This window comes from Phocoena phocoena, chromosome 10 (assembly GCF_963924675.1).
Source record: "Phocoena phocoena chromosome 10, mPhoPho1.1, whole genome shotgun sequence".
Lineage (NCBI taxonomy): Eukaryota > Metazoa > Chordata > Mammalia > Artiodactyla > Phocoenidae > Phocoena > Phocoena phocoena.
Genome location: NC_089228.1, coordinates 76,881,666 through 76,901,554, shown reverse-complemented (window position 1 = coordinate 76,901,554; position 19,889 = coordinate 76,881,666). Strand labels below are relative to the sequence as shown.

The 19,889-nt window shown below is 41.2% G+C and overlaps 1 protein-coding gene across 1 annotated transcript in view; it reads left to right on the top strand.

Moving 5' to 3' along the window:
• The first annotated feature begins 6,747 nt into the window (after positions 1–6,747).
• PTCHD4 (patched domain containing 4) overlaps positions 6,748–19,889 on the top strand; it is a 174,256-nt gene continuing 161,114 nt past the window's right edge. Inside the window, exon 1 of the mRNA XM_065886048.1 lies at positions 6,748–7,173. Coding sequence (XP_065742120.1) covers positions 6,748–7,173 — 426 coding nt within the window. The remainder of the gene's footprint in view (positions 7,174–19,889) is intronic.

Here is a 19,889-nt window from a genome sequence, read left to right as displayed (position 1 = left end):
CTTTTTTGAATATGTACTGTGGATATTTTACTGTTAGAATGAGAATGATGTTTATTTTAGGTTTTAAGCATACCGGGTGCAACAACATGGCAATGAGACTGAACCTGTAAGCCACATTTGATGCACAACTTTATAGATGATAAGTTTTAGGTTGTCAGTTAATGCAAATCCTATCTAAACTTATAATTTTCACTTACAATTTGCATGGACTCCTTGGGTCAGTCAGTTTCATCCCACACAGATACGGTGATCAGAGAGAGTGGAGTTTCTGGGAGAATACTACTTGTATATCTCTATCCTATTTAGATAAAGGCAATTTTAAAGATATCAAATATCCTTTGTATACCACTATAAAGCTTTTTAGCATAAATAAATTAAAAACCAGAAAAATTTCTTTGTCTGATTACAGCTCTATTTTCCATTCAGAAAGCATAGTCTCCAGAAACTAATTTGCTCCACACAGAAATACTCAGCACCAAAGTTAGCGCTGGATGCCGCACATTCAAACATCCCTGCCATCACACCATGCTTCTTTCTAAAGAAGCTTTTGCTTAAAACAAAACAAACAAAATAAACCCCACATAAACTCCCATATGACAATGTGCTCAGAGAGGAGGCTGGCCCCATTCCCAGCCACAGCCAGAGTCCAGATTGGTCTAAGCCAATTACTGTGTTATCATTCCTCTCATCAGTGACTGACTTAGATAAATGAGACTTACGAGGAAATCTGTTGGGGGTCTTCTGGGAAAGACTTCTTCACTCTTAGGAGAGATGCAGAGAAAGAGGCAGCTTCCTTTTCCTTGGGCTCTTATTTTGCCTGGATGTATTGCCCGTAGAGCTAGCACGGAGTTCAGAGTCCATGCTCTAGGGAGGGACAAAGCAGAATGATGAAAAGGACTTGGATTCCTAATGACACACTTGAACCTAAATTAACCAGCTCTATAACTGCCATTCTTCTGGACATCTTGTCATGCATGTGTAAGAAATATCCTTATTATTAAACTAGGTGCAGTTGGAAATATCCAACATGGTAAAGACCAAATTGCCTCTAAAACTTTCCCACTGAGATGTGCCCTTCCTGGATACAACAGGCCTCACCAAGAAGTGTGGAAGATCCAATGCAGACTCCTTAAAGCCATCACAGAAGGAGCCCCAAGAGCATTTTCTTAAAACCCAAAAGCCAGCACTGCTTGAGATGACAGTGGCAGAACAACGAGGTCTATGTGAAAAGACAAAGGGTACCAGATGTTCACCTTGAACATATAACAGGGACTTGGGTAAAGAGGGCAAGAGAATCCAGGAAAGGGGTGAGAGAGTCGGCACCATGATCATCATACCCATTTCCTCTTCTCCCTAGATACACAGCTAACCTGCATTATTCAGCTTCTCTGTGACTAAGTTCTAATCAGAGGCATATAAGAGGAAGTGACGTATGCCTCTTTCCAGACTGTGCCATAAACCTTCCAGATGTGCTCCCCCAGGCTCTCTCCCCCTTTCAGCTGCCTGGCTAGGAAATGGTCTTAGGAATGACCTTGAAAGCCATGAGTTAAAGGCGTATGAGTGACCCATGGAAACAGGTCTCTGTGTTCTACCTGTTCCTGCTCAGGAGGAATATCCAAAATAGACTATTAACCTTGAATGAGATATAAACTTTCATTGTTTTACACTGCTGAGTTTTAGAGGATTATTTGTTACAATTGCTAGTATTACAGCATTAATTAATACACCAGCGGTAAAGAGTTTTGGTGAATAGTGATATGACTGAAGTGAACAAGTGGGCTAATATAATTCAAGTTTATAAACAACAAAAACTGAGGCTCAGAGAGTTGGGTGTCTTGCCCAAAACACCCACGAAGTGATTTGTAGAGCTAACCTATAACTCAGATGTTCTGTGTCCAAGTTCACCTACTTGCGTTATCCTATCCTACAAAAGGACAAGTGGATAAAATCTGACTTAGTTCCAAGTCTTGAAGACTGATCTTGACTAAGATATATCAGAAAAGGCAAATCCTGTATGAACTAAACAGTACAGATTATTGTGTTGTTATTGATTGGTCCCTAAGTACACTGCTTTCAGCTTTATATTAAGCTTGATTTTACATCAGATTCACTAGAATTATCACATGATTGGTATCCACTGATGTTTTAGTGCAGATTAACCCGTAGGTTGATCTAGAACATTGCTAACATTTCCTTTATTTTTAGCGTATAATTTATCTTTCTAATATGGTATTTGGCATTAGCTTTTTTTTTTTTTTTTTTTTTGTGGTATGCAGGCCTGTCACTGTTGTGGCCTCTCCCGTTGAGGAGCACAGGCTCCGGACGCGCAGGCTCAGCGGCCATGGCTCACGGGCCCAGCCGCTCCGCGGCACGTGGGATCTTCCCGGACCGGGGCACGAACCCATGTCCCCTGCATCAGCAGGCGGACTCTCAACCACTGCGCCACCAGGGAAGCCCTGGCATTAGCTTTTAACAGTATCAAAATTAAGAAAGCATTCTTTTCTTCCATAATGGTATTTGGCATTAACTTTTACAGTATCAAAATTAAGAAACCATGCTTTCCTTCTTTCCCTTAAACATTTTTTCTAATTAAAAGTTAATATGTTTTCATTATAGCAAAGTTATTTAAAAATTTCTCACAGAGCCGGTTTCTCACTGTTGGAGTGGGAGGTTACAGGTAAGCAAGGGGAAGAGGCTACAATTATCCATCTGGTGATAGATTATAGTTGGAGACATAAGTATAAACATATTTAGCTTGATATAGATACAGAGAGTTACATAAAGAACTATATATAGATACACATATACAGGGATTAGTATAGACCCATGTATTTCCTTTTTCTGTCAGCTGAGAGGGCTTAGAAGCAATAACATCCCAAGAGCAAGCAGCACATATGGCACCCAGATCTTTGTTTCTGTTACCATTCTACAATAAAACAAAGCATGGCTCCTTGGAGAAATGGGTGATTCTAGGACTGGGGCAGGAAAGATACAAGATGAGCCTGGAATATCTTACAGTGCCAGAAAATAAGGAATAATTTTTTAAAGGTATCCCACAGTAATGGGATATGTCAAAGGAGCTCCTCATGACCAAAATTAGAACGATTTGAGCAACAAAGTAAACAAAGTAGTATCAAATTATAACGCAATATATAAAGAAATATCTAGAAATATCCATGAATCTGTATTGATACAAAATATTGAACAAATGAATGGAATAGAATAGAATAGACAAATATCTCATGCAGAAAAATTCCAAATAACTTATGGAGACTCCAGTCTCAAGGACGAAGGAGGTGGACCATAACTCCCACTACTGAAGTGTAGGCTGTACCTAGTGACTTCCTTCCAAAAAAGACAGTGCGGAAAGGTGGATGGAAGAAGAGTAACTTTACAATTAGTAGTGACAAGTCACATTGATAGAATATACCCTTCATAAGCTGTAATGAAAGGGGCACTTTACCTCTGTGTTCTTCCTCCCCAAAACTTCTTACCCCAGTCTAATCATGAGCAAAACATCGTACAATTCCCAGTTGAGGGACATTTTACAAAGTATCTGACCAGCATTCCTCAAATCTGTCAAGGTCATCAAAAACAAGGAAAATCTGAGAACTGTCACAGCCAAGAGGATCCTAAGGAGATAGGATGACTAAATGCAATGTGGTGTCCTGAATGGGATCCTGGAACAAAAAATGATGTTAGTAAAAACTCAGGAAATCTGAATAAAGTATGGACTTCAGTTAATAATAAGGTGTCAATACTGGTTCATGAATCGTCATGAAAGTACCATACTAATGTGAGATATTGATAATAGGGAAACTGGGTGTGAGGTATAAGGGCCCTCTGTGTACTGTCTTCACAATTTTTCCAAAACCTGAACTGTTCTAAAATTTAGAAGTTATTTTCTTTCAAAGAATTACCTGTAATCCTATCATCTTGCAATAAGCAGACATTTTAATGGAGATTTAATCTTTTTTTCTATGGGTCTATTTTTCAAAGTGGTTTCATACTGTACATACTTTTTTCACTTAACGTTTAGTGAACGTATTTTCATGTCATTATAATCTTACAACAATGTATCATCTTAGGGATGTATCATAAATTATTTAGTCAGTTATCTATTGGTATGTTTATTCTTCTCTAATCCTATTGAATTTATTGGGGAAGGAGATGTGGGAAATGGAGAGAGTATGAAGAGAGGAAACAATTCTGACATATTTGTTCACTGTGAGAAAGAGAGGGATGCGGCCAATCCAAAGCTGCCAGGGAAAATGCATTGGGCCCAGAAACAAGAGACCAAGACCAGACACTGGTGTCAGCTCTGCAAATGACTCTGACGGTAGCCTTTAAGTAACTTAATCTCTACAGTTCTTTATCTACAAAATGTTTTTATCTATAAGATGGGCTAGATAACTTGCTCAACACCATCCATTCCTAAAATCTATTCTTCCATATTTTGCAAAACGACTATTTCTTAGAAAATTTCATGTAGGTGATATGGCCAAATATACTTAATATAATGAAGAGGATGTAGAAAATGGATGACAGACACATTTCCTCTTTGTTGTATAGCCAAAAGCAATTTCCCATCACGTGGCACTAACAGAATACATTACATGAAGTGACAGTTGGAGGCAAAGGGGACTCTTCCTGGTGAAGGAGAGGGAGAACCAGTCCATGAATGTTGTGAGAACAGATAGGAAACTCTAACAACAGAATGATTTCTAGACAAATTAGTGAGTTTTTAGATGTGAGAATTTTGCAGCTTGGGGCTGGATAGTGAACCATTGGGGATATTACAGAAGGTATTTCTGCCCTGGGTAGGAATTCAAGCTGAATGGTCACCAAAAACACTTTCCATTTTAAAAGCCTAAGATTTTTCTTTAATTTTATGAACAACACCACCTTTAGCATTGACCCTGTTTCTGAGCTCTCTGCTGTCTCATTGGTCTCTTAACTGAAGAACTGAAACACTAGCAAAAATAAAGGCATCAATTAAGCGGATAAGTCCTTTGGCTTGTTTGTATGCATTGATGGGTACATCTCTAAGCATCTCATGAAGGACGGGCCCTTTCAGTGTGATTAGGAGAGTGTGAGCGGAATCGTCTCTTGAAGCTCAATCTTCTCTATTAGGGCAAATACAGAAAGAACAGAAACTTCGGAAAGCAGATCTCCTGTTCACAATCAACCTTTAGAATTTGGCCTCAAAATTCCTTCATATTCTTTTTGGAACGTGATTTTGTGAGAGCCCCAATAGGTAGAAAATAACAATACACACACTTATTAAAGTTTTTGAAATTGATCTGATTTGCAGGTAAGGGTTCTTCACCTTCACACTGTTGGGTATGGAGGGAGGAATTGCACCTGGTGGGAGTTTTCTTTCCCATGTGGTGAAGGTGACTCTGTTTCATACATTAGTTGACTCCAATGTGTTTCCCCCTACCTATCTCACCTTCTTTATTCAAAGATTTTGTCATGGGTGTCCCCAGACGTTTGTTTCTGGAGTTCCACTCCCACGAGAAAATGAAGGTTCTCAGGGATGAGGGGTGGAAGGGAAAATGGGGGAAGGAGATTGAAACAAGCCTTAAGAACTTTTGGTCCTAAACTTCAAAAGTACAGAAAGTGAATGTAATATTTTATGAGGAACCACATATTGTCTGTGGACCTTCACTTCCAACACACACACACACACGCGCGCGCACACACACACACACACACACGCACACCCCTAAGCCACAGGCGACTGCTATTGGCAAATGCCTCTTCTCCAATCACCAGAGCAAGGAAGGATCCCTAGAGCCCAACGCACCGCCAATAGTTGGGGTCTCTGGCAGCCTCGGCTGCAGTCGCCCAGTCTGGGGAATGACAGCGTGGAAGGCGCTGCAAGGAAATCCTTTGCATGCTTTGTGGTATGTTAAAAATGCAGCATCATCCTCTCTGCTCCTTTTCTTGGGCCGACAAGCCGAATTAGAGAGCACGGGGAATCCAGAAAGGCGAAAAGGCTGCCTCCGCCAAAAGCCCTCGAGTCCTCCACGCCCCCCACCCCAGCCCCCCACCCCTAACCCCCTTCTTAGGTTCTAATCGCCACCGCTCCAATGGGCCAGCGGCGCCTTCACCATCTCCTCTTCCATTCACTCCAGCGGGGAGGGAGGAGGGAAAACAAAACTCTAAAAATAACTGTCAGCCTCTTAAAAAAGGAAAAGCTTAGCTGCCGTCCCCCCCTGCATCCCCCGCTCCCTCCCTTCTCTTCTCCCTCCTCCCGCCCCCCCTCGTGGGGCACATGTCTGCTTCTTACAACACCGAGCCACATGGTTCCAGTTAGGCGCCGAACCCCACCAGGACGGAGAGGAAATCCACATCTGTGGGACGCTCCGCACGGAACCACCTCCAGCGAGGGTGGCCGTGGGACTGCAGCACCGGGATGAAGGGCTAGACCGCGGGATCGCTGCTCATGCGGTGAGAGGGGGCGCGGGAGGCGGCCGGGGAGGGGTGGGCCAGAGGGCCCCCGCAGCGCCCGCCGCCCGCCCCCGCGCGCGGTGGGTACCTGCCCGCCCTGCTGCAACTTGCTGCAGTGTTTGAAAGAGTAGTAGGAGCGCATGGAGGTGGGGCCGGGGAAAGACCGGGTGGCGTGGTGAGGGGTGAGCGCGGAGGGGGCGGGAAGGCGGCGGCGGCGATGGGGCGAGGGGCAGACCCGGGGCGGGTGGGACGGGGGAGACGCGGGGGTAGCCTGGCGCTTACACATGTCACATGTGCTTTTTAAGACGGCCGGGAGCGCCTGCAAGCTGGATTTGGTGGAGGATGCTGCGGCAGGTGCTTCGCAGAGGGCTCCAGTCGTTCTGCCACAGGCTGGGCTCGTGCGTGAGCCGGCACCCGGTCTTTTTCCTCACCGTGCCCGCAGTCCTGACCATCACCTTCGGCCTCGGCGCGCTCAACCGCTTCCAGCCCGAGGGAGACCTGGAGCGCCTGGTCGCTCCCAGCCACAGCCTGGCCAAGATCGAGCGCAGCCTGGCCAGCAGCCTTTTCCCCCTGGACCAGTCCAAAAGCCAGCTCTATTCGGACTTACACACCCCCGGGAGGTATGGCAGGGTGATCCTCCTCTCCCCACCCGGGGACAATATTTTGCTCCAGGCTGAGGGGATCCTGCAGACCCACCGAGCCGTGCTGGAAATGAAGGTGAACCACAAGGGCTATAATTATACTTTTTCCCATCTGTGTGTGTTGAGAAATCAGGATAAGAAATGCGTGCTGGATGATATTATTTCAGTGCTAGAGGATCTCAGGCAGGCTGCCGTCTCCAATAAGACAACAGCCAGGGTGCAAGTGAGGTATCCCAGCACTAAATTAAAGGTACGCTCCTCTTGCATGCTTCTGCCAGTTAAAGAGGCAGCACTTCATTTCTTGCCCTAAACAAGCAGAGAAAATGCAGAGGTCTCATCCTTAAGACTCAGAAGCTGATGCTTCTTTCATTTTGAGGGGTGGGGGGGAACGTTGGGCAACTGAGTTAAGAAAACAGGCAATAAATGGCATGACTAGATATTAAGAAATTCAAAGTCAAACAAAACAAATGCCAAAAAAGAAAAAAAAAGAAAAAAGTTGTTTCTGAGACCCTGCAATTACATCTTTGTTCAGGGTTAATAAATCAGTGAATGGAAGGGGGAGGGGGGATCCTGAACAATTTGGGGGATTTCTTTTCATTATGGGGCTCGATGTATTTCTTATTACTGATTACACATCCACCTGGTGCCATATCCACCTATTTACATCTTCCGCCTGGCTTGATTTTGACATGTAGGGAGTTTGTGCTTCGCTGCCCTGTGAGTGTGTGTCTGAAAGCAGTGGGTATGAATGGGGTAAGGATTCCAGGAATTATGTGTATGTGTGTTCGCACAGCAGAAGCAGCAGAAATTTTCTGTGTGTGAAAATAGAGATGTGCGGCTAACTGATGTACTAGTTAACTGAGTCCTGTTATCTTCCTTTCACACACACACACCCACACACACACCCACACACACACACAGTCCAAACCAGAGCAAGATTATTATAACAGCCCACTAGCAAAAGAAGAAATCCCCAGTCAGCAGAAGTTGCCGTGAATGATAATTCCGGCATTAAATAGATGTCACTGTTTAAACGCTCAGTTCAGATTTTGTCGCTCAGATGAGATTTCTAAACTCATTCCACACTGTCAGGTTTGAGCTGCTGCAGGCAGTGAGGCATGCAGTCTCCAGGTGACTGAAGTTTCAGGGACGAATGTGACTTCCAAAAGAGTCACTGCACCATTTGTATGCTTGACCCTGTGCATGCTCGGAGGCTGCACAGCCAAGAATTCCCGAGACAGGTGTTTCCCAAGAAGAAGGAATTTTCTTGCTTCTAATGTGTATGAGGATGTGTGTGTGCTTCTGGGGAGATCATGGAATAGGAGGGACCCCAGTTTCAATGAATGGGTGGCCAAACAGAAAATTGCTAATATTTCTGTTTATTTATTTGATACAGCATCTGTACACAATTTTAAAAATACATTTCTCAGGATTTTTGAGATAAAAAGGCTATTTTTCCTGAATTGAAGGAGGATTTAATGCACTAAGAAGCTAAGAATTCCTCAGGAAATCCCATAACCTGCTTCCTTTTAACATACTGTCCTTGTTTAAATGTATCCAGAGGCTGACAGGGTTTCAGCCCCTTGTTCAGAGGAGCAGTCCCTTGGGGTTTTAGTGAAACTAGACAGATGATTCATCAGCTTGAAATCTAGGTAAGGGCTTGCCTGCCTCACACTTACCGAAGGGAGCATGGTGAATGTATGTGGTTGGGTTGCATGCATTCCGTTTCCTGAATCCTTTGCCATCAACATTATTGCTTGCTCCAGAAAAGGATGCAGTGAAAAGGCGATCTTCTTCGCCTACAGTCTTTTAACTGAGTCCTGTGCTAAACATCTGGTGTAAAGAAAGATTTTGAAACTGTGACATATTTAAACTTCAGTTTGTTTTCCCTGTTGAAGCAGGTTTGCAGTTTATTAATATGCAGTCTTAGTTAAGTTCCTTATTTCCTTGAGTCAGCAGTACTCTCCAGGTGTAAGGGCTTTGTCCAGTCAACCACTGTGGGCATTTTGTTTAGCCGGCAATATCATTATGACATTTACAATACAAACCCCTGAGGTCTCTAATTCACTCCTTTAATAATGATTCGTTGTGTTCCTATGATTTACTGGGTGCTCTTCTAGGCACAGACAGTCTGGAGCAAGAAAAGCAAGGTTCTTACCCTAATGGGGCTTAATCGTAGAAGTCAGGGTCCTCACCCTGAGTTACCTGCAAGCAGGGACTCTGCAATCTTTGGGTCCACTAGGCTAGGCCTATAATAGGTGCTCTGTCTAAACTTTCTGGCTGATTGGTTGGTTGATCTGCATCTTGATCGGAGTCAGTGGATAATCAAAGAATGGAGTAATTGATTACAAAGGGCCATGTAGTACTAGTGGAATTATTCTACTAACCATAACAAGAACAGGAGAATTATACACTGGCTCTCTAATCTGTAAAGCCCTTCTTCTGCTACATTCTAATATCAATGTCTCCTCAAATGCATTGGCTTGACTCTCTTTGCATGTTGTCAGTGGGGTCCTTAAGCTATTTTTGGGAAAATGAATTATTTGGTAATCTTCTGAGAGTAATGGTCCCTCTCAAGCATCCAGATATATCACACGTGCTAATGTAATATAAAATATAATTGGTGGAATTCCAGGTATACCTAGAACCCTATCAAAGAGTCTGCAAGGCCTTTCAGGTGAAGAACTCCCTGGCACAGAGCAAAGTGAGATGGGCTTTTGTTTTGATCATATGTGATCTGGAAATGATTTTAATTCATGTGTGACAGTGATACTCAAAGAGTGTCCCTAGAATGCTGACCCACAATAAAGTTTGAGAACTTCTGTTGTATGAGATTTGAGAGAAATTTTTATATACACAGTTCTTGGCCCTCTAATTAATGTTGCTTTCCTCTGTCATACTTGGGTCACCGATCTTCCCAACTCAGGCCACTGTGGAAAATTTTAGTGCTGGATAATGCTGTTGGTGGGCAAGGAATCAATAGTTAAGGAAAAATGCAAAATAAATGGCAGGGGCTGGATAGTGTGAGTAGGAATTGGCAATCTCTTGACATAAAGGAAGCAGTAGGTCAGAGCCTGGAGGTAGTCTGAAGATGTATAAACACTGATTGACAGAAAGGAGCGGCCAGAAATCTTAGTTATGACAATTGGAAGGGCATCTTCCAAATATTATTAAGACACCCAAGTAGTTCTGAGCACAGAAAGGTTTAGAACTTCTGATAAACATGATTGTCTTGACAAGGTGATCCAGACAAGCAGGGACACAAAAAGTTGCTGGTGTGGAATTCCAAAGAGAGGCTCAGATAAAGCTGATATGAAAAAAGGAGCAGTCAGCTTAGAATACTACAGAAGAAATGAGACATACACACATTTTCAAAAGCTGCATAGAAAAGACACCAGAATCTGAAATTCCTACACCTATATAATACGAACTCTACAATTGTGCCTGTCATTATAATCTTTACGTTATTACACCCCTGAGTAAGCACAGAGGTCAAGTCTTACATTCCTTCTGTACTATTCACAACCTCCCACCCCAACCTTGTCCAGTTCTATGCAGACAGTATTTACATCACTAGTCGGTCTGTTGATTAATTTGTTCATTTATACTGTAACATTGCAAAGTTATCATTACTTTTCAAATTCTATGATGTGCTTTTACTTTAAAGGTATTCTTTACACTTTCTAGATTTCTATAAATTTTTGGACCCTGGTAATTCGGGGACCATTTTTTCTACTTATTTAAACGTACATATTGTATAAGTCAGTACACTGCAGCCAGGCTGAATTTTGAAATTAAACACATAACGTATTGTTGGAACCAGTCTCGTGATTAAAATGAGACAGGCACTCAAATTCCTTAAGCAAGGACTGCTCTGGACTCCAAGAAATATTGTCATTATAACTCAGGGGGCTCAAGTGGTTACAGGCAATATTTCCCTGCTTCTTAGGTAGGCCATGATAACCTCACTTTTCCATCTGCTAGTTCCAAGAAAGTAACAGTTTCCATATGTCCCTAGTTCTTAATTGTTACCACTGAAAAAGGCCAAGTAAAGAAGAAACAGAGAAATGTGGTTCATGGCAAATGGTGAGAAACAAATGAAGCATATTTGCTTCCCCTGCAGCCTGTCCTCCCCATTAAATTCCATTACTACACACCTCTAAACAGATGTTTAAGTGAAGTGTAAGTGCTGCAACGTACCACATTTAAGAAGAGGAACAAAGATAGATTTTCCTGCTTCTTAAAAGAGTGTTTCTTTGGGCACATTTTGAGTACATCTTCCTAATTTGGAGGCTGTTGCCATTAATTATTTAGTTCCAATCTCAATGGGAGAGCAACTTAAGTCAACATGGAAAGTAAAGACCAGCATTACTTTCAGAGATTTCCAGGGAAAGTCATTCCATAGACTTCTTTCCCTAATTCATTCTAAAACCTCAAAAGACAGCTGTGTCAGGGTCTTCTCATATACTTAGATTAAAGTTTACATTCCTGATTCTCTCTCTTAATAAGGGGGAAAAAATTGCTGCCTTATTGAATGTTCAGTTTGTGTCCTAACCAATGTGGTGTTTTATACACAGCATGTCATTTTTACAAGCTTATGAATCGGGAAGAATATTTTTATTCGCCTTCTATAAGTTGGGAACCTAAACCTAAAGACCAGGAGGTCAAGTGACTTCTAAGACGTCCCCAAGATAGTACATGTTGGAAGTGGGATTTAAGTCCAGGTCTGTCTGGCACTGAAGTTTATATTCTTAACCACGGTACTATATCGGGTCCCTGTACATCGTGCACTATTCTCTGTGACAACAGCCCTTTGTGTTAAGGAAGAACTAGGGCCGTAATTCCCAAGCATCTCAAATCCCTGCTGAAACCACTGGTGCTCTTTTACACCAGTCCCCTTGCTCACTCAAGAGACCAGCCCAGGTGAAGGTGCAGTGAAGCTTCACTTCCCTTATTCACCCACAAGGGAGTAAAGCTTCCAATGTGGGCAAACTCCTACCATCTGACTATCATGGAACTTGCCACAAAGAGCTTAATAAATTCCTCACTGGCACATGATTTCACCTTTAATATTATTTCACATCAACTCAGAACAAATTAAGGTGAGACTCCAGGATCCACTGAGTGTGGGAAACCTGTCAGGTGACCCACGGTTCTGAGCCAGGGGCTTATGTGCCAGGCAGGCTTGAATACTTCTGTCTTAAATTGGCATCAGGAAAAAAGAATTGATGAGATAGCATGGGATAATACAATGCAGACTGAATTGAGAAATATTCAGGAGACCTGAGTTCTGACCCCAGTTCTGTAAAGACCAGTTATGTGACATCAGATAAGTCCCATCTCCAATATGGGCTTCGAGCTCTAGGATTCCTCTGTGACATCAAGGAAATGCTCATCCTTACTATCTGTAGTTGGGCCTGTCACCTGGTTGAGCTTAAAGCTGATTACTGTCGTTCAGTATTTTCCAAAAATGTTGAAATTAAATCTAACCATCTCTTTAAGAAAAAAAATCAGCAACGTTTTTTCTCAAGCCCCTTTACAGTTATGTTACAATAGTAGCCACATTAAGTCCTCATTAGCCTAATCATCTTAATATTATATGAGAACACAAGGTATAGGAACTATACATAGGCACAAGGGTATTTGGGGAAAATGAAACATAAAATTAGAGTGGAGAGTATTTTTAAAGTGGCTTTGCAATCCGTGCCTTTCTCAGACAGGATTATTATGGCACAGCCATTCATTGAAATCAAGGCTCATTCTCTGTAATTCAGGGCCTCTGAAAGGTACCTGATGAGCAGCACTTAAAATGAATGGGTCTCTTTAGTTACAGGATTTGTGTTGGAACAGCCATGTTTTCCCTTCAGAGCTCCCCTCCCTACAAGGAGAGGCTTCATCTGTGCCACTCTTACTTCCCCCTGCTGTCTCAAAGGCTGAAGGCAGAGGATGGCTCAGGTTCTGGAAGACAGAAACATGTTTAAAGGGTTCTTATAGCTTCAGGAGGGTCTGAAAGCAGCTCCAGGTGTTCAAGATAGATGGAGGCTTGCCTGGACATTTAGGGCTCGGCCTCAAAGTTCTTTCTGCCCTTTGAACATTCAGGTATGTTCTGTCACCTCACCAGGTCTCTTAATTACATGGAGAGAGAGAGTGTGCAGTTCTGATTGTCACTGCGGGTCATACTAACGTGGGTAAGATGTACAGTAGACTCAAAAGTCATTCATATACACTAACTAACGTAATGTACTGTAAGTGTCTGCTCTGTGTCAGGCCCTGTGTTGGGCGCTGGAGATTGAGTGAGGAATAAAGCAGATGTGGTGCATGACCCTCCAGGAGCTTGAGTCTAGTAGAAAAGGCAAAAATCAAATAAATTTATTATTACAGATTATCCTAGAGGAAAATTGCATGGTGCTGTAAGAGTAGTAGACCAAGTCTTGGGCTCTTAGAAATGACTTCCTTGAGGAAGTAACTGTGAGCTAAGATCTGGGTTAGATGGTGGAGTTAGATGGTAGAAGCAAGAGTATGAAGGGGAAGACATGGTACCTTAGATACCCTGAACGAAAGCCACTGTGGATGGAAGTAAAATGTAATGGTGAAGGTGCTAAGGGCTGTGTTGAGAATTTCTAGAGAGTTGGTATAACACAATTTTGATTAGGATCTATGGAGCTAGATGGTCTAGTTTTACATCTTTACTCTGTTCCATTAGCTCTATGACTTCGTACAAGTGTTTTAACTTCTTTGTAACTCAGTTCCTTCAATCATAGCCCTGACTTCCCATCATTATGTGGGTTAAATGAGTTTATGATACTTAAAGCGGGGCTTCTCAAATTCTAATTGTCACCTGGGGAGCTTGATAGAAATGCAGATTCTGACTCACTAGGTCTGGGATGGAGTGGGATTCTTCATTTCTAGAAAGCTCCCAGGTGATGCTGGTGCCTCGGGTCCCTAAAGCACTTAGAACAGCACCTGGTTCTTTGTAAATGCTTAACAAGTGCTGGCGGTTTAACTCTTTGAGCAGTGATATTCTGCCCTTGTCTAAAATTGGTTAATTGATTTTCTTGTGAACACTTGATTAGATGAAAAGCCCTTTTTGTTTCAGACCTCAAAGCTGAAAATCTTTCTATCCTATGGTAGTCATTGCTATTTACTGAGGAAGTAGCATATGAGGGGTGTAGATCCTTCTGATTTTTGCACCAAAGAGCTTGAGCTGCCTCCAGGATCATCATTCTGAATGTGACCAGTCTTTGCTAAGGACAGTAAAGAACAGTTAAGGAGACTGTGGGACCTTGGTTTCAGTGTTCACTGGGTCTGGAAATATCTTAGAGTTTGTATATTTTTGTCATTTTCAATAGAGCTAGCCTTGGCCTCTTTCTCCCCTCTGGGCTGCTGTGACATTCTGATTCTCCTCTTACATCTCTGATGGTTCTTTACCTCTTACTGGTTCACTCCCCTTACTACTCCCATATTTATAATTATTCCCATACAAGTCTTTTTTCATGGTGTGTTCTCTCAATATTCTCATTCAAGCCAAACACCAATTTTCTTCCAGGTCTGTAACTCTTTGAATGGCATCTCTGTTCTGCCATTAACTTGGGCTCAGAATCTCAGTCACCTATGATTAACTTTTCTTTTCCCGCCACCCCTACCCAGCCGAGACATGTAAACAGTAAGAGCTAATTCATTCTATGCCACAGTGGCCCTTAGACCAAGAGCATCCCCCTTGCCTAGGAACTTGCTAGAAATGTACATTCTTGGACCTCAGTCCAGATCTACTGAAACTAGGGATTAGGTCCCACAAGCCCTCCAGGTGCTTCTGACTCCTGTAGATGTATGAGAACCTCTGTTCTGCAGTAGAGGTGTTCAGTCTTGGCTGAGTGTAGGAATCATGAGAGGAGCTTTAAAAATACTGATGTGTGGATCTCATCTCCAGAGATTCTGACTCAGTCAGGAGGTGGCATGGACACTGAAATTTTTAAAATTTCCTCTGATGATTATAATGGATTATCAAGGTTGAAGACCAAGGTCTCCTTTTCAAATTTCTTCTTCGTTTCTTTCTCACTATCTCTCCCTTGGGCTTTCATTACCTCTTACCTATTTTATCTAGGCAATAAGCTAATCTCTCTCACATAATTTCTCACACTTGGAACCTAGCCTGTATAACAAGATCATCTGCATCTCTTGATTACATTTTCCTCTGACCAGATCCTGCTAGAGTTTCCCATTGCCTGGAGAAGACATTATCAACTCCTGACCATAGCCATTGAGAACTTTTCTTGACCAGGGCTCTAACTTATTTGAAGTTTCAGATTGCAGTACATCTTATGCTGCAACCAAACCGAAGCAGACCCACCCTCAACCTTCCTGTTTTCTTACCTTCATTCATACTGTTCCTTTTGCTTGGAATTTCTTTCACACTGTCAAATTCACATCTCTTAAAAGTTGCTTTTTCCATGGAGCTTCTCTAAGTGCTTCCAAAGGTAGAAAGCACTTTTATACACTTTAGAGGTACTTTGAAGGCAGTTCCCTCAATCACAGTCTAACTTGTATTATAGACTTTTAGCAAGTCTTTGCTAAAATATAACTGTATGTGCCTAATGAACCAGTAGGGCTGGTAGCTTTCACTACATACATTGATTTGCCTGTGTGGAGCCAGCCAGTACAGGGGAGGTTGTGGAACAAGCCCTTGGGGGAAATTGCAAGGGGACAGGAAAAAAGCCCATCCCAGCCAGCCTACTGTTCCAAGGCTGTGCCTAAACCCTAAAGAAAGATGGCCACAGAAAGACACTGAAAGCTGTTTCTATGAGTGGTCCTGAGATACAAGTGCCACAGAAGGATTGCCTTTGGGCTTAGGAAACAAAGGACCACCAGAAGAGGGAGAGAGAGAGAGAGAGATTCTTTCCCCCAACTATACACAGCACACATGTGACTTCAGCTTGGGAAAGCCTGCAGAGAGGCAGCTCGAACACCTGGTAGGATTACCAGATTTAGCAAATAAAAATACAGGACACCCGGTTAAATTTGAATTTTGGGTAAACAAAAAAAAATTTTTTTAGTATAAGTATGTTCTAAATATTGCATTCTTTGCTTATCTGAAATTCAGATTTAACTGGGCATCCTGTATTTTATCTGGCAACGTAGCATGATGGGAATTCAAAGGATCACATCTGAAGACCCAAACACAGACTTCAGAATGTCAGGGGACCAGCGCCAGTTCTAACGCACAAGAGTGGCCATGAGCCAGGGGGCCAAAGAGGCAGACCGTAAAGGCCAATTTGGGAAATAGTAAAGACATTCTAAAGACTCCAGGAAATGCATGGGTAAAAGTTTTCAGAGGCCAGAATTTCTGTCTTATTCAAGTGGGGATTCCAGCAAATGAAATGTAAGTTCCTCTTGATATGACCTCCTTTGGATACTCTGCCCTTAGGAAACCCAAGTTACATTAATTGTTTTAATAGTTCCAAGTGTTTATTTGCTAGTGAAATGAAAGACTGCACTGGATAAATGTTTCATTTAGAAGATTCTTTTGTTTTATATTTTATCTATGAAAAATATTTATACATAAATAGAAATGTAATTAAAGGAAGTAAGTTGTAAGATAAGTCCTGGGGATACAATGTACAGCATAATGACTGTAGTTAACAATGCTGTATTGTATATTTGAAGGTTGCTAAAAGAGGGATGTTAATTAAACTTATCACGGTAATCATTTGCAATTTACATATATATCAAATCCTTATGTTGTATACCTAAAACTAATACAATGTGATAAGTCAATTCTATCTCAATTTTTAAAAATTTAAAAAAGAAAAAACAGAGAAACTGACCACATTAGCCAGAACCATATCTATATTAAAACAGCAGTTTATCATAAGTAAAATAATTTAGGTCAATACTGTAGTTTGAGAAGAAATTTTTTACTATACAAAAAAAAGGGTCCATCCGTTACTCAAGTTTGAGAATCATTAGATTGGAGAGAGGGATATTTATTTAGTTACCCATGCTAAATGTAGTAGGACTGAGAGCATCATAAGCAAAAATACTAGAGGTCATGGAATGTAAAGTAAAAGATTTTATCATTTCTATTCATGTCATGGTAGAGAGAGAAATTAATTTCTTAAAACAAAGGGAATTGGCTAAAGAAGTGAAGAAGAACAGAAGTCCTACTTCAGGAAGGAAGGAAGGGAGGGAGGAAGGGAGGGAGGGAGGGAGGAAATAGATGATGTGGCAGATTAGCGAAAATTTGTAGGATGAGAATATTAGCAAGCCAAAAGCTAAACCCATAGACAGGATTGGTTACCCTTTCCATGTATGAAATGTGGCATTAAAATCAAAGATGAAGCATGCTCTTAAATGTTTGTGCAACAGCATAATAAGTATATGGGCTGTTTAGAACCCATCTTATTTTCCTTCAAGATTATAAAGCTTTTTAAAAAATAATAGGTATGTTTTTAATTATTAGGCTTTTATCCTGATCTCCTGACATATGTTCCACTCAGAAAAATAGCAGTCTTTTAAAAAGCATCACTTGAACAGAACTGCTAAAATTACCCTCAAAAATAATTCTAAATATTGGTAACCAGTCACCCATCTCTACATTGAAAACCTTTCTGGTTTGTAATTTACCTGCAAGGCACCTTTTATTTGTAAACTGAGGAATCACCATTCCTGTGTATATTATAATCAGTATGTTTTTGTAAATTTATATAACTTGTACATGCATATATGTACACATACTCTTTTTTTTCCTCCTGTTCACATTTCTAGTTTAAAAGAAATGTGAGAAAAGTCTAGCTTGTCATTTCTCCCTCCCCAGGATCCAGGTCTTCCTGCACAATGCAATTTGGGGAATGATTTCTCTAGGGCAAATTCCTGGGGAGGGTGAGGCAAAGCCTGAGTAATGGAGCATGAGGTCAGGGCCAGTGGGTCACCACGAAGTGCGCCTGGAGACAGGAACCCTGCTAAGCTCCCAGGGAGGAGTGAGAAGCTCAGGGACTGCACTAGTTTAATGACCCCTTTTCGTAGTTGGGCATATCTCTCTGAGGGAATAGCACACAAAACTGGTACTAGCTGCTTGACTTTTATTATCAGTACATTCTTTTCAACCATTGTTACCTTGGGGATTATTTTTAAGGAATTGGATCCTTTCTAGGCTTTTAGACATTTTTTATTAACTAATCACATCAGTGTGTCTCTTGCTAAACAATGTTCACTTATATTTTTAGTTAATTTATCCCAGAAAGTTGTTTATAAACTGATGTTATCCTACTAGTCTTCTTCCTGATAGAAGAATGTTTTGGTAATTGATAACTAAATTGACATAAGATTTTTACTTCCCTTCTTTCCCTCAGCTCTGAGCCCTGAAGTTATTGATGATGTTAAAGTTATAAGCATTGACAATGCGGCCCGTTTAGCCTAAAGCAACAGATGTTTTTTACTGAGGTAGGCCCTAGTTTTTAACGGGTTGAGATAGGGGAGCCACTTATTGATTGAGCCCCTCCTTTAAAATTATAAAATAATGATGAAGAGGTTAGTGAAAAGGAAATAGACAAATCTATATTTGAATCTAATTTTATCATTTATTAGATGTATGACCTTAGACATGTTATTTAACGTCTTTGCCCCTCAGTTTTTCTATGTTAAAAAAAGCATTATTCATATTTTTATGTTACATTAAAAGTATTAATATCCATTCTACAGATTTTAAAACTTTCAGGCACTTAGTGGTTTCTTAATAAATTGTAACAATTTTTTATCTAAATCCAACTTCATAACTACACCAAGTGAAAAATCACTCACAATCCCACTCACCAATTCTAGAAACAATTTATTTCCAGTCTTTAACTATAAAGTACACAGTTGTTATATACAGTGCATGTCTTTTCTGATCCGATTTATTTTCATTTTTTATAAGAATTTAAATAATTATTTTTTGGTAGCTCAGAAGTCTGGCAAGTGACTGTGGCATAATTTACTTAATTGTTCATTTATTGTTATCGTGAGAGTATATCTAGAACAGTGTTCTTGGAGCTGATTTCCACAATCCTTAACAGACAAATGGAAAATATTCTGGCTTGTCAACAGAAGCTGAAGGAAAAGAGCATTTTCTTATGTGATTTAAAATGTCATTTTCATAAGTATATGAACTTATGAAAGCAAGATACAAATATAGGTTAACAAGTTCCAGGGGAGCAGGTGTCCCAAGAAAAACCTTGGATAGAAATTAGAAAGACCTGGTTTATTTATAGATGAACTCCAAAATGCTGTAAATTGCATTGTTAAGGACCACATCCAAGAGTAAGCTTCTAAGGGTACCTTGTGGCTTATCCTGTTACAAAGTACTTTTTACTGCTTTTCACCTGGTATAGTTCCATGATTCTCAAAAGGAACACTTCAGGAACTTTCCAATTATATGATGCCTGTTCCCTCCCCAGACCAATTGAATCAGAAGCTCTGGAGAAGGGGCCTGAGAATTGGTATTTTCTTAAGCTCTTTGTATGATTCCAGTGAATAACCAGATTGAGAAACACTGAGGGACCTTAGACCAGAAAAAGATCCCCCCATCCTACCGAGCTCCTTTGCAGTTTCATAGGATGAGAGAACAAGGGAATAATACCACTTCCTTTGAACCTCCACTTCAAGGCTTAGTCTGGGGTCTCAGAAAGAGAGCATTTGCCCTGATGTAAGCAATCACAGTACCATTTCCCTGCCAGGTAAGCTGCCTCCATAGGAGCTCTGTAGCTAAAATAAACAACTTCATTCTCTCCTGTAATTCTCTAATCTGATATTCATTGGCCA